General features: G+C 52.7%; 1 protein-coding gene across 1 annotated transcript in view; it reads right to left on the bottom strand.

The window, feature by feature from the left end:
- Positions 1-349: 349 nt before the first annotated feature.
- CASZ1 (castor zinc finger 1) overlaps positions 350-12409 on the bottom strand; it is a 44224-nt gene continuing 32164 nt past the window's right edge. The window contains exons 7-13 of the mRNA XM_015821426.2: positions 11464-11636; positions 9512-10365; positions 7420-7561; positions 6245-6308; positions 3584-3747; positions 1552-1674; positions 350-659 (exon numbers count right to left, since the gene is read on the bottom strand). Coding sequence (XP_015676912.1) covers positions 350-659; positions 1552-1674; positions 3584-3747; positions 6245-6308; positions 7420-7561; positions 9512-10365; positions 11464-11636 — 1830 coding nt within the window. The remainder of the gene's footprint in view (positions 660-1551; positions 1675-3583; positions 3748-6244; positions 6309-7419; positions 7562-9511; positions 10366-11463; positions 11637-12409) is intronic.

Below are 12409 nucleotides of genomic sequence, written 5' to 3'. Positions count from 1 at the left end.
GCAGAGACACTGCAAGGAGTAATAGGCAAACTGATCGCGCACGTTCACCAGGTTGTTGTTGGGGTTGATGTGGTCGAGGCAGTGGGACTCGGCCTTCCCGGAGGTTTTGCACACGTACTTGCAGTTCCCAAAGAGACAGTGGAAGTGGAACTTGTTGGCGTACTTGCAGTCCGTTGCCAGGCACGGATCGCTGGAGGGGAGACCAACCGTGAGCCCTTCTGGCTAAGAGGGACGATTGCCAGCTTCCCCTTCCCCGCCGTGGGCAGCCCGGGGACCAGCCTCGGACACGCCACACCCAGATTCCCACACACCCCCCCTGGATCCCGCCTCGTCCTTCCGAAAGAGCCACTCACTTCTCCTGGAACTGGAGGAAGCCCGGCTTGACCTGAGGCTTGGCGTTCTCCAGGGAAGTGGTGGCCAGGCCGGCCCCCGAGGCCGGCAGCTGAGACATGGTGGAGGCCAGCTGTTTCCAGGCCAGGAGCGTGGGAGCGGACGGCACACTAGCCGGACTCGCGGTGGGCCCCTCTGCGGCCGCGGCCAGAAGGGCGGAGGCGGTGGATGGAGAGGAAGGGGTGATGGAGGTCTTGTTCTCCGCCGGCGTTGGGAAGCCGTGCTCCGAGGTTCCCTTCGCGGCGCCCCCCTCTGTTCGGAAGTGGAAACTACGGAGAGGGGTGAGGAGAGAGAGAGACCCATCAGCCACAGACATGGAAAAGGAGAGCAGCTCATTCAGTTGCCCCGTTTAGGCTTCGCTTAGTGGTCTCCCGCTCGTTTCTGAATCCCTAAGACTGATTCTGGGCAGCTTCACAAAATTAAAAATGTCACAATGTAACAGACATCTGAGGGGCCCTCACCTTCCCCTTACAGGCTGTCCAAAACTCATGTGGCTAGATCTCAATTTATAAGTATGTCTGAAAGTGGGCAAGATCCAAATCTCCAGGGCAGATGCTCTGGACAAAGCTCTGGGGTTCTACCACAACGCTGCTCCCCCTCGTCATTCTTGGGCCTTTTTCCAGCTTGAAAACCCCTAGACTGAAGGATCTACACACACACACACACACACACACACACACACACACACACACACACACACTCTCTCTCTCTCTCTCTCTCTCTTCAAACTTGGCCCTTTTATGACTTGTGGACTTCAACTCCCAGAATTCCTCAGCCAGGCACGCGTGGCCAAGTTTGAAGATCCCTGAGCTAGAACATAAAGAATTGGAAGGGACACCTTGGAGGTCATCTAGCCCAACCCCTGCTCAAGCAGGAGAGTCTATATCAGGGGTCTTCAAACTTGGCCCTTTGACGACTTGTGGACTTCAACTCGCAGAATATTTTTGTTTGTTTGCTGTGGGTGTGTTGGGTTTGTATTCCTGTACGTGGCCCAGAGTCACCGAGAGTGAGTGGACGGCCAGAGGCATTTTTTTTTTTTAAAGAAACAAACAGGTCCCTCTGCCTGTAACCATCTCTGCCATCTCCATTCTTCCTCCTCCGGGCCTGAAGGGATTTAAAAAGCGTGTGCACAAACACACACACACACAGCCTGGGACTTACTTAGCGTGCTTCAGGGCTCCATCCACGGTGCTGAAGAGGGCCCCACACTCTTCCACCACACAGTGGAAATGCATCTTGTGAAGGAAGTCGCACTGGGCATCGCAGAAATCCTTGGTGCCAAATCTGCCAAGAAGAGGGGGGGGGGGAGCCTGAAACTCTGCAGGCCCCCGTTTGGCCCCTGGGCTGCCCCACGGACACGCAGAGACCCCCCCGGTGATTCAGGCCAGACCCCTACCCGGGACCCCGCCACTCTCCCCCTCCGGCCTGCAAAGCAGAGGCTGCCCTCCTGGGCCCAGAGTCCCCCCCCCTCCCCTGCTCCCCATTTTAAGTGGCTGGTCTCATTCTGCAAGCGGCAGGAATGTTCATTCCTAGCTGGGCTTTGAATGGGAGACAAGGACACCCCCTCCTTGGGAGGCAGCATAATGGCCCAGCTGATCAGGCAGATACTGGGGGACAAAGACCTTCCTGCTGGACGAGGAAGAAGCGGGGCTCCCATCTCCTAAGAGGGTCAATCTTTTAATTAACTGTTTGGCTTTGAATCGGCTGGATTTAAATATATTTACATACTGGAAAACACAGATGAAGGTGTCCTTTTTACGGAAAGAAAGCATCACCACCGTCTCTTTTATATATATATATATGCAAGCAGCCCAGGTTCGAATCTCAGAAGGGTGTATCTGGCTGATGAGAGCTAAGGAGCTCGAAATAGCTATATCAGCTTCCCTTTTAACTCTTGGTTAGCAATCCAAATTTAACACACACAAATCTAACACACACACACAACACTGGAAGTTTTTAAGAAGAGATTGGACAGCCATTTGTCTGAAATGGTATAGGGTTTCTTGCCTGAGCAGGGGGTTGGACTAGATGACCTTCAAGGTCCCTTCCAACTTTACTACTACTACTACTACTACTACTACTACTACTACTACTATTATTATTATTATTATTATTATTATTATTATTATTATTATTATTATTATTATTATTATTATTATATATGAGACGGTGTTGCTTTCTTACATATAAATATATGTTTTCTGTCTGATTTGGGAAAAAAAATCGAGCCTTTTCTTATCATGGGTTTTTTTTTAAAGCCAGTGGGGGGGTCAATTTTTGATTTTTTTTTCGTTCAGCCTTTCCTGGGAGTAAGGCAGCTGTAACGCCCCACCTCTCCTTGTGAGAAGGCTCATGATCTTTAAGGAGACGGTTGTCGTGTAGCAGACAGAGGAGCTGCGAGAAGCAGCTTCAGAAGCGCTGTGGACCTTTCTGGAAAAGCCAAATAATCCCTTTTCGAAGACCGAAGGAACCACAGGTGGGGGAAAAGGGGAACCTAATTCATTCGGCTTCTCTGGCTGGGCGTTTCTTAACTTCGAGTCTTCCCCAAAGTGGTTCAGACACAAACAGGGCTGGGTCAGGAGTGACTGGAGGGCTTGAAAACCAAAGTGAGTATTTCAATAGTAAGAACTGGGCAAGGCAGGGCTGCAAGGAGCTGAAGGCTCGCTGGCCTGAATTGAACAAATTGATCCCCCAAGAAAAGAAGCAGCCAACTTAAGGCAAAGGGGCAAATCCAGGGAATAACAGGAGACGGAGGCTGGTGGATGTTGCTGCTTGAGAGTGGGGACCCAGGCCCTGATTTTGGACACCAAACCCCCTCTGGCTCCTTCGGGCAAGCTCTGAATTTCCCAATGCAGGGAACTAGTTGATTTGACTTCCTGGGTATGCTAGGCCCGTTTTATGTGCATTGAGTCTGTTTTTTTTTTATTGCAAATGTCTTTACAGAGGCTGAGGCAGGGTTAAATTCCATTAATGGGCAAAATAACTCAAGTCCCCGGGACGTAGTGATGCCTGAGCTACTGGAAGCTTACCAGGGCCCTGGCACTCTGCCCTGCACGCTGCTCTGGTGCCCAACACACGAGTTGCCTTGAGCAGCCACCGAGGGCAGGGAAGGCTCCCTGCCACCCAGGCCCGGGGCCTTCCGTGGGGCAGCGCTGACCTCCAAGCGGCCCTTTTGGTCTCCTCCTGCCCTCACCTGCGCAAATACATCTTCCAGGGCTCGGCGAGCTTCTCCTGAACCAGAGCCTTCACTGTCTTGCCCAGATACTGGCTGGCGTCTCCCGCAGCTGGCAGCTGCCCACCGTCGTTCTCCCCCTTCAAGCTGAGGAGGCTTCCCAGATTCGGGTTATTCTGAGACATCTGCGGGCAGAAAAGGGATTCCGGCGTTAGGAGAGAAGCCGGGAACTTCCCGAGCGGATCTCTAGGAGAAAAAAAAACGTGAGAGGCATAGACCCGTGGATTCGGCCGACGCAAGGAATCCCTGCGGGTTTTATTCCGCTGGTCGTTGCCGACTCTAGGGGGCGCTGCTCACCTCCGTTTTTAAGGCCCTAGAGCCAGCGCCGTCGAAAGACCTTTCCGCGATCACGTGGTCACCGAAGGGGTACCTATTTATCTACTCGCGCTTACATGCTTTTGAACGGCAAGGTTGGCAGGAGCGGCAGCGAGAACGGGAGCTCGCCCTGTTGCGTGGCGCTGGGGTCTCAAACCCGGGCTGCCAACTTTCCAGCCGTCAAGCCCAGAGTCTTATCTGCTCCATCAATTACACTCTCCCGGAGCGGTTTTAAGCAAGCTGCTGAACACCCATCGTCCCCAGCAAGCCTGGCTTTTAGGGTGGTTTGGTCTGAATGACCCCCATCTCCTCGTAGGATGGGCCATTCCTCTCCTCTCTCTCCTGGGTCAGAGGAAGCATTTGCTGCTGCCTTGGTGGAAAGACGAGGCCCCTTGCCATTATACGAGGCGTGGTTAGAATGCAGCGTTGCAGGCTAAACTCTGCCGACTGCCCGCAGTTCGATTCTCCCTGGCTCAAGGTCGACTCAGCCTTCCGTCCTTCCGAGGTCGGTAAAACGAGGACCCAAATTGTTGGGGGGCAACAGGCCGACTCTGTCAACCGCTTAGAGAGGACTGTAAAGCACTGTGAGCAGTATATAAGTGCTAAATGCTATTGCTATTCCTTCCTTCCTTCCGTCTGTCCGCCATGGTGGCACGGTGGTTAGAATGCAGTATTGCAGGCTGACTTTGCCCACTGCCAGCAGTTCGATCCTGACCGGCTCAAGGTCGACTCAGGCTTCCATCCTTCCGAGGTCGGTAAAATGAGGACCCAGATTGTTGGGGGGCAACAGGCTGACTCTGTCAACCGCTTAGAGAGGGTTGTAAAGCACCGTGAAGTGGTATATAAGTGCTAAGTGCTATTGCTATTGCTCTCACGTCCGGGAAGGTGGCTAATGCTAGCCTTAATCAGAAGCCAGTTTGAAGGTGGCAGGGTTTAAGCTACCCAGAAGGCCAAGCTTTGCAAATTCCTCCCAAAGGGCGAGGGGGGCGACAGGAGAGTCAAGCTAAAGAAAGTGCTGGAGAACTGGGGAGAAAGAGAGAGACCCTCGAAAGCCTGGCGAGAACGGATGCAGCTCCAAGCAAATCCACACCGTCGTTCCGGGAAGATCCTTAGCCCTGCCTGGATGGCAGGTTCAGGGCAGCGCCTCGGAAGAAACCCCAACGTTGGCTTTGAGGATAAGCAGGCTCCGAGTGGTCCTGGCTATGTAAGGCAAGGCAAACGCTCTCGCCCAAATTATATTTAACATTTACAGAAGGAGAGAAAAGAAAAAAAAACCACACCGCCGATGGATGCGTAATTTAAATAATGGTCTTCATAAAAGGTCCGCGTGATTTTTCAAAACGAAAGGCTTTCGAGAGGAGCCTGCTCGCTCCAAAATTTTGGCGGCCCTTCTCCCTTCTTTTCCATTCTCGGAAAAATAAACAAAAAAAGGGGGGAAAAAAAGCAGATTCCTCCAACCCCCTTTTTGAAACTTCTAAGGTAAATACACGGCACTAATAAAAAGCAAAAGAAGAAGTGGCTGGTTCTGAAATTAAAAAACAACAAGCCCCTTCAGAGTCCTCCTGCTTCTGGTGGGGTGGGGAAAGAAAGAAAGAAAGAAAGAAAGAAAGGGAGGAAGAAAGAAAGAAAGAAAGAAAGAAAGAAAGAAAGAAAGAAAGAAAGAAAGAAAGAAAGAAAGAAAGAAAGAAAGAAAGAAAGAAAGAAAGAAAGAAAGAAAGAAAGAAAGAAGGAAGGAAAGAAATAAAGAAAGAAAGAAGGAAGGAAGGAAGGAAGGAAGGAAGGAAGGAAAGAAGGAAGGAAGAAAGGAAGGAAGGAAGAAAGGAAGGAAGGAAGGAAGAAAGAAAGAAGAGAGAAAGAAAGAAGAGAGAAAGAAAGAAGGAAGGAAGGAAGGAAGGAAGGAAGGAAGAAAGGAAGGAAGGAAGAAAGGAAGGAGACAGAGAGAGAGAGAGAGAGAGAGAGAGAGAGAGAGAGAGAGAGAGAGAGAGAGAGAGAGAGAGAGAGAGAGAGAGAGAGAGAGAGAGAGAGAGAGAGAGAGAGAGAGAGAGAGAGAGAGAGAGAGAGAGAGAGAGAGAATGTGTGTGTGTGTCAGGGGCTGCGATATATTTCTTCAGCCAGTTCATTAAATTAATTCGTAAGCAGTGGCTCTGAAATTATACCCGATGAAAAATGGTCTCAAAATTTAAATGGTACAAACTCATCTTATTAGAGGGAAAACATTAAAAAACAAACGCGTCTCCCTCTCTCCTCTCTTGCTTTAATTTCTCTGGGTGGGGGGAAATGAAAGCCAGGTTGATGGATGGCTCTTACCTTATTCATAAGCGAGGATAAAAGAGATGAATTTGCCGAGACTGTGTGGCCATTTGATTCATTACTGGAACACACAAACCAACAGGGCTTAGTTAAGATGTGCATAGGGGACCTGCAATTAATTCTCTTTTCAAATTGGAAAAAAAAAACAAAAAACCAACCACCTCCCCATCTTCCCACCTGATGCATACGAAGGATGAGGGGAAGGAACCCGCCCTTCTCCCGGGCTGGGACACCCGCCCTTTGCACCGTCTGCCTCTGCGGCTTTCGGATCTGGCCTGGATAGCCCACCGGATAGCCCACTTCCCCTTCCAATGTGGTCCCAGATGGGAGCCTTCTCCTCTCCACTCTGCTAGGAGAGAAGGCTAGAAGGGCTTCCTGCCGTGGTTCCGAAGATGGGAGCACCTGGGAAGTCTCCCTTATTGCTCAACCACAATGCCCCAACTCTAGCTGGGAGGTTAAACAGGTAAGGAGGCCCAAGACACACACGGGGCCCACCAAAAAGCTTAGCCAGTCCCAGATGGGAGCCTTCTCCTCTCCACTCTGCTAGGAGAGAAGGCTAGAAGGGCTTCCTGCCATGGTTTCGAAGATGGGAGCACCTGGGAAGTCTCCCTTATTGCTCAACCACAATGCCCCAACTCTAGCTGGGAGGTTAAACAGGTAAGGAGGCCCAAGACACACACGGGGGCCACCAAAAAGCTTAGCCAGTCCCAGATGGGAGCCTTCTCCTCTCCACTCTGTTAGGAGAGAAGGCTAGAAGGGCTTCCTGCCGTGGTTCCGACAATGGGAGCACCTGGCTGGGAGGTCCCCCTTTTTGCTCAGCCACAATGCCCCAACTCTGGCTAGGAGGTTAAACAGGTAAGGAGGCCCAAGACACACACAGGGGCCCACCAAAAAACTCAACCAGTGGGGCCTCATCCTTGAAGTGGAGATATTTCCACTTCAGGCGGGTCTTGGGATCCAGGTGGGCTGGCCAACGGCAAGGGATTGCGGGAGACGTCCCCAATTTGGGTTGTTCTCCTCTGTTTTAGCATAGAGTAGAGCTGGAAGGGACCTTGGAGGTCTTCTAGTCCAGCCCCCCGCTCAAGCAGGGGAACCTATACCATCTCAGACAGGTGACTGTCCAGTCTCTTCTTGAAAAACCTCCAGTGATGGAGCCGCCCACGGTTTCTTACCCGTGATCTTTCATTCTAAGGTCCAGGCTGTGCTCCTGCAAGGAATCCTGGCTTGCGGTGGGTCCCGAGCCGGGATTCTCAGCCGCCTCGGGCTTCATCTGCGTTAGGTTAAACCGCCCAGGGGTCGTGGGCTGCCCGTTTCCTGCACGTGCGAAAGAGGGAGATGGAGGGAGAGAGAGAGAGACCCACAAAGCGTCACTAAACAAAGTCGTGGAAATCGAGCCACAATAAGAAATTGTGTTTAAAATCACAAACACACAGGGAGAAAAACAACCATCTCTCCCCCCCGCCCCCCGCAACACACAGGCCGTTTGAGGGAGAGAGAGGCCGGGGTTAGCTGGTCAGCATTTATTGCTGGGCTGACGTGATGGGGTCTGACGTCCATTCCTGGTGTGGAAATTCTTCGAGTGATAATTATTGCAAAAATTATGTCAAAGTTGTCCAGGCTGTGGGGCTCTTTGAAGGAGAAGGACGGAAGGAGGCGAGGGGGGCAGATCTGAGGCTCTGTGCAAGCTGTCATAACTCATTTGTGGGGCTGCCTCTTAAACGTTTATTAAAGATGCCGTGAATGCTGAGGCAATGTGGCAGCCTTGGGCCGCTAGTCAAGCCCCTTCCCCTTCCCCAGTCTCCATGTTGCCTTGGTGACTGGCACCGGTCCCTCTACTGAGCATGCCCAGAAGGAACGTCTGCCATGTCAGCCCGATCGAAAATGACACCCAATCCCATTGGTTCAAACCGCCTGACCCCCTCGGCCCCAGCGCGGGGGCTCGGCCAAGCGGCCTCCTTGGCATCGGCCCCGGCCTTCCTCCCTCTTCCTAAACCACCCACTCCCGTTTGGCAAAAGCAAAGTGGTCCCCAAAAGGAGGCTGAGACCCACCCCCAGAGAGGCGGGGAGAAGGACCCTGCGTGCGGGAAGGATTGAAGCACGACAGGGAAAAGTTGCTGACGGGAACGTCTCTGCCGAGTTTCTCGCCACTACGCTGACTAAAATATTAATTTGCCCAGAGGCACTTCAGCTGATGGGGAATTTGCTCCTCCGAGGGCAAGTGGCTTTTTATGGGAAAAAAAAGAAAAAGAAAAAGAAAAGAAAAGAAAAGAGAAAGGAAGGAAGGAAGGAAAGGAAGAAGAAAAGAAGGAAGGAAAGAAGGAAGGAAGAAAGAAAGAGAAAGAAAGAAGGAAGGAAAGAAGGAAGAAAAGAAAAAGAAAGAAAGAAAGAAAGAAAGAAAGAAAGAAAGAAAGAAAGAAAGAAAGAAAGAAAGAAAGAAAGAAAGAAAGAAAGAAAGAAAGGAAGGAAGGAGGAAGGAAGGAAGGAAGGAAGGAAGGAAAGAAGGAAGGAAGAAAAGAAAAAGAAAGAAAGAAAGAGAAGAAAGGAAGGAAGGAAAGAAGGAAGGAAAGAAGGAAGGAAGAAAAGAAAGGAAGAAGGAAGGAAGGAAGAAAAGAAAGAGAAGGAAAGAAGGAAGGAAGAAAAGAAAGAGAAAGAAAGAAAGAAAGAAAGGAGGAAGGAAGGAAGGAAAGAAGGAAGGAAGGAAGAAAAGAAAGAAAGAAGGAAGAAAAGAAAGAGAAGGAAAGAAGGAAGAAAAGAAAGAGAAAGAAAGAAGGAAGGAAAGATGGAAAGAAGGAAGGAAGAAAAGAAAGAGAAAGAAAGAAAGAAAGAAAGAAAGAAAGGAATGTAAGAAGGAAGGAAGGAAACAAGGAAGGAAAGAGAGAGAAAGAAAGAAAAAGAAATCAATCAATCAATCAATGACCGCTCTCCTTGTTAAGGAAGATTCCCCCTCCACACACCCCTGGCCTTTTTAAAAAATAATGGGGAGAATAAAAGGCTTCCTGGGAAACTGGCTATTCCACACACACCCCCACCCCCCCACCCCGTGCCCTGGGGCCTAGTCTGAGCTGGACTTGAAAGGACCGCAAAGATTCCCAATTCCAGCCCAGGGGAAGGGTGACTTGGGACCTGCCCCAAAGGCTGATCTCCTGATTGCAGCCTCCCTCTTTTTCTCCATGGGGAGGGGGGATGACCCGCTAGGCCTCCCCTTTGGCGTTTCGCCCGTGAACCGCTTCAAGGAGGAGGAGGGACTCCTGCCGAGGGACTCACCTGCCTCCACCGCCACGGAGGGCTTCAGGGCCGCTGCCGCTAACCGAGCCATCATGGGCGAAATCAACCCTTTGCTGGCCGAGATCTTCTCCATGATGGAGGCGGCTGGAGTTGGCGAAGAGATGGCCGCCGCCTCGCCAGAACCTGAGAGGGCCGGGGAAGGGGAGCTGGCCGAAGACGCCGGGTTGGTGCTCGGCGTGCCGGCGGCTAGCAAGCCGGTGGAGCTGGCGGGCAGCTGGGCCGAGACCCGGCTGGGGAGCATGGGGAAGTAGGCGCCTGCCGTTCCCGGAAGCGCTGCGTTGGGCAGGGCCAGGGCCAAAGGGATATTGCTCGGGAGAGCCTGCGAGAGCAGGGCGGGCATTTTGGAGGCCGAGGGCATATTGCTGGCGGGTTTGCTGGCGGCCAGCTCGGCGGCCGACGAGGGCGTGCCCGGGACGATCAAGGAGACGGAAGACTGCTGACTGGTGGGTGAGGCACTCAAGCTGGAGTTCTTGGAGCTCATGGCGGAAAAATCGATCAGGTCGTCGTTGCTGGACTCCTCCTGCTCGTTCTCCTTGGCGCCCAGCAGCGAGGCGGGCAAGCCCAGCATGCCCGAGCTGCGGATGTGCCGGCGCTCGTGTTTGCGCTTGTGGGAGGTCATCTGGCTGGTGGAGGTGAAGGTGAAGCCGCAGCCGGGCCGGATGCAGTGGAAGTGGTTGGTGGCCTTGCTGTAGACGCAGCCCTCGTACTTGCATTCCTCGTACTTGTAGAACTTCTTGAAGCCGTCCTTGGCGTAGGCGTCGTCCTTGATGTGGTAGCTCTTGTGCTTCTCGATGTCGCACTTGTTCTTGAAGGTGAAGGTGCAACCGGGCCGCCTGCGAGAGAGAAAAGGAGGGGATCAGGCCCGGGGACCAGGAAGCGGCTTTCACTTGCCTTACCCTCCGGGACGGTGAAGTCGGGACGGAAGCGGCCGATCCCTCACAGCCAGACACCGGGAAGCTAAGCGTGTTCTGCCTTGGTGTCTTGGTTCTGCCTGAGTTTTTCACTAGAGTTGGAGTCTACTACTGCAGGGGTCCCCAATCCCCGGTCCGTGGACCAGTACCGGGCAGCAACCGGTCCGCACAAACAAGCGAAGCCTCATCCACGGGATGGAGGCAGCACACAAAACCACGCACCCTCCGGTCCGCGGAAAAACCTCTCTCCACGGAACCGGTGGTCCCTGGTGCCCAAAAGGTTGGGCACCTTTGCACTACTGGGCCGTGAGCTGTTCAGAACCGAAGCAGCGAGCGCATGTACACACCCCCCCACTTGAGCAAGCAGTGGGTGAGCACGTGCCCACGTGCTCCGTTTGCGCAAGCGGCGGGGACGCTGGCTCGCCGCTCGTGCAAAGGGAGCTGCCCACGAGCGCGTTTACCAGCCGCGCACGCAGAACCATCCCCCTCTCCGCCCCCCTCCACCAGAAAATTTGGGGAACTCTGCACTAGAGGTTGAACTGAGGCCTGCCAGCAAAGCGTCGAGTCGGCTACAAGGGGCTCTTCCCCCAAGACCACTTGGAAATATTTGCTGAAGTAACGGCTTTCATGGGACAGCAGATCTGGCTTTGTGGCTGGAGTTTACTTCTCTGGTCCCACTTCTAAAAACTTTGTGGGCTCCAACCTCCAGCATGAATATATGGACACATGTCCGAAACCTTTGAGCAAGCAAGACACATCAGAGCCAGGGATCCCAAAAGGCCCAGCCTGTTGCCCAAGGGCACAGCTCATTTGGCCACTGGTCTTAACTCAAATCTGGGCCTAGATGGATCACCGTGAATGATCCATCCAAGGGAAGCCAAGGCTTCGTCAACCCCATCAAATGTCTCCCCGCATTGGTCCTAAGCGATGCTGGGCAGAGCCCTAGCGTGGAGAAGAACCGTAGGGGTGCCCACCCATCCAGTCAGAACCTTTCCCCCCCCCTTTTGCCCCCGTGCCCACCTGCAGTGGAAGTGAGTGGTCTTCTGCCCGTAGAACTGGCAGTCCACCGTGCCGCAGTCTTCGGTGGCCCGGAAGCGCTGGAAGCCATCGTTGATCAGTTGCGTGTTCTTTTTGTGGAAGTTTTCATGGGTCATCACATCGGAGGTGCTGGTGTAGACCTTGTTGCAGCCCACCTGGGGAAGGGAGGGGAACCAGGACAACTAGTCAGAAAGCTGCAGAGGGTTTAAAAAAAAAAAGAGCCAGGTTTTCTGAGTGTGGCAGCATTGCTATAACTTCTGACATTTCCGTCTTTCCAGAAGAAGAAACAGAGGGAGGAAGAAAAGCAGAAGGGAGGGGACCAAAGGATTGGTGTCAGAATTGGAAGGGACCTTGGGAGGTCTCCTAGCCCAACCCCCAGCTCAAGCAGGTGATCCTATATACCAGGGGTCCCCAACCACTGGTCCGTGGACCAATACCGGGCCGTGGCATGCCAGAAACCGGTCCACACAAACAAGCAAAGCCCCATCCGTGGGATGGAGGTAGCACACAAAACCACGCACTCTCTAGTCCGTGGAAAAACCTCTCTCCACGGAACCAGTCCCTGGTGCCCCAAAGGTTGGGGACCTCTGCCCTATACCATTTCAGACAAGTGGCTGTCCAATCTCTTCTTAAAAACTTCCAGTGTTGGAGCGTTCACAACTTCTGGAGGCAGGTTGTTCCACTGATTAAATTGTGCTAACGGTCAGGAAGTTTCTCCTTAGTTCCAGGCTGCTTCTCTCCTAGATTTGGGGTCCCTGGCAGAAAGAGACCCCTTTCCCAGCTCTGCTAAAGGCGCGGCCCGTGAGCTATGGGGCTTCAGGAAAAAAAAGAGAGAGAGAGAGAGAGAGGGAGAGGGAGGGGGAGAGAGGGAGAGAGAGAGGGAGGGAGGGAGAGAGAGAGAGAGAGGGAGGGAGAGAGAGAGAGAGAG

The sequence above is a fragment of the Protobothrops mucrosquamatus genome, unplaced genomic scaffold (assembly GCF_001527695.2).
Source record: "Protobothrops mucrosquamatus isolate PMUCROS unplaced genomic scaffold, P.Mucros_1.0 scaffold1329, whole genome shotgun sequence".
NCBI classification, from domain to species: domain Eukaryota; kingdom Metazoa; phylum Chordata; class Lepidosauria; order Squamata; family Viperidae; genus Protobothrops; species Protobothrops mucrosquamatus.
The sequence above is the reverse complement of the archived record's forward strand: the minus strand, read 5'-3'. Positions and strand labels throughout refer to the sequence as shown.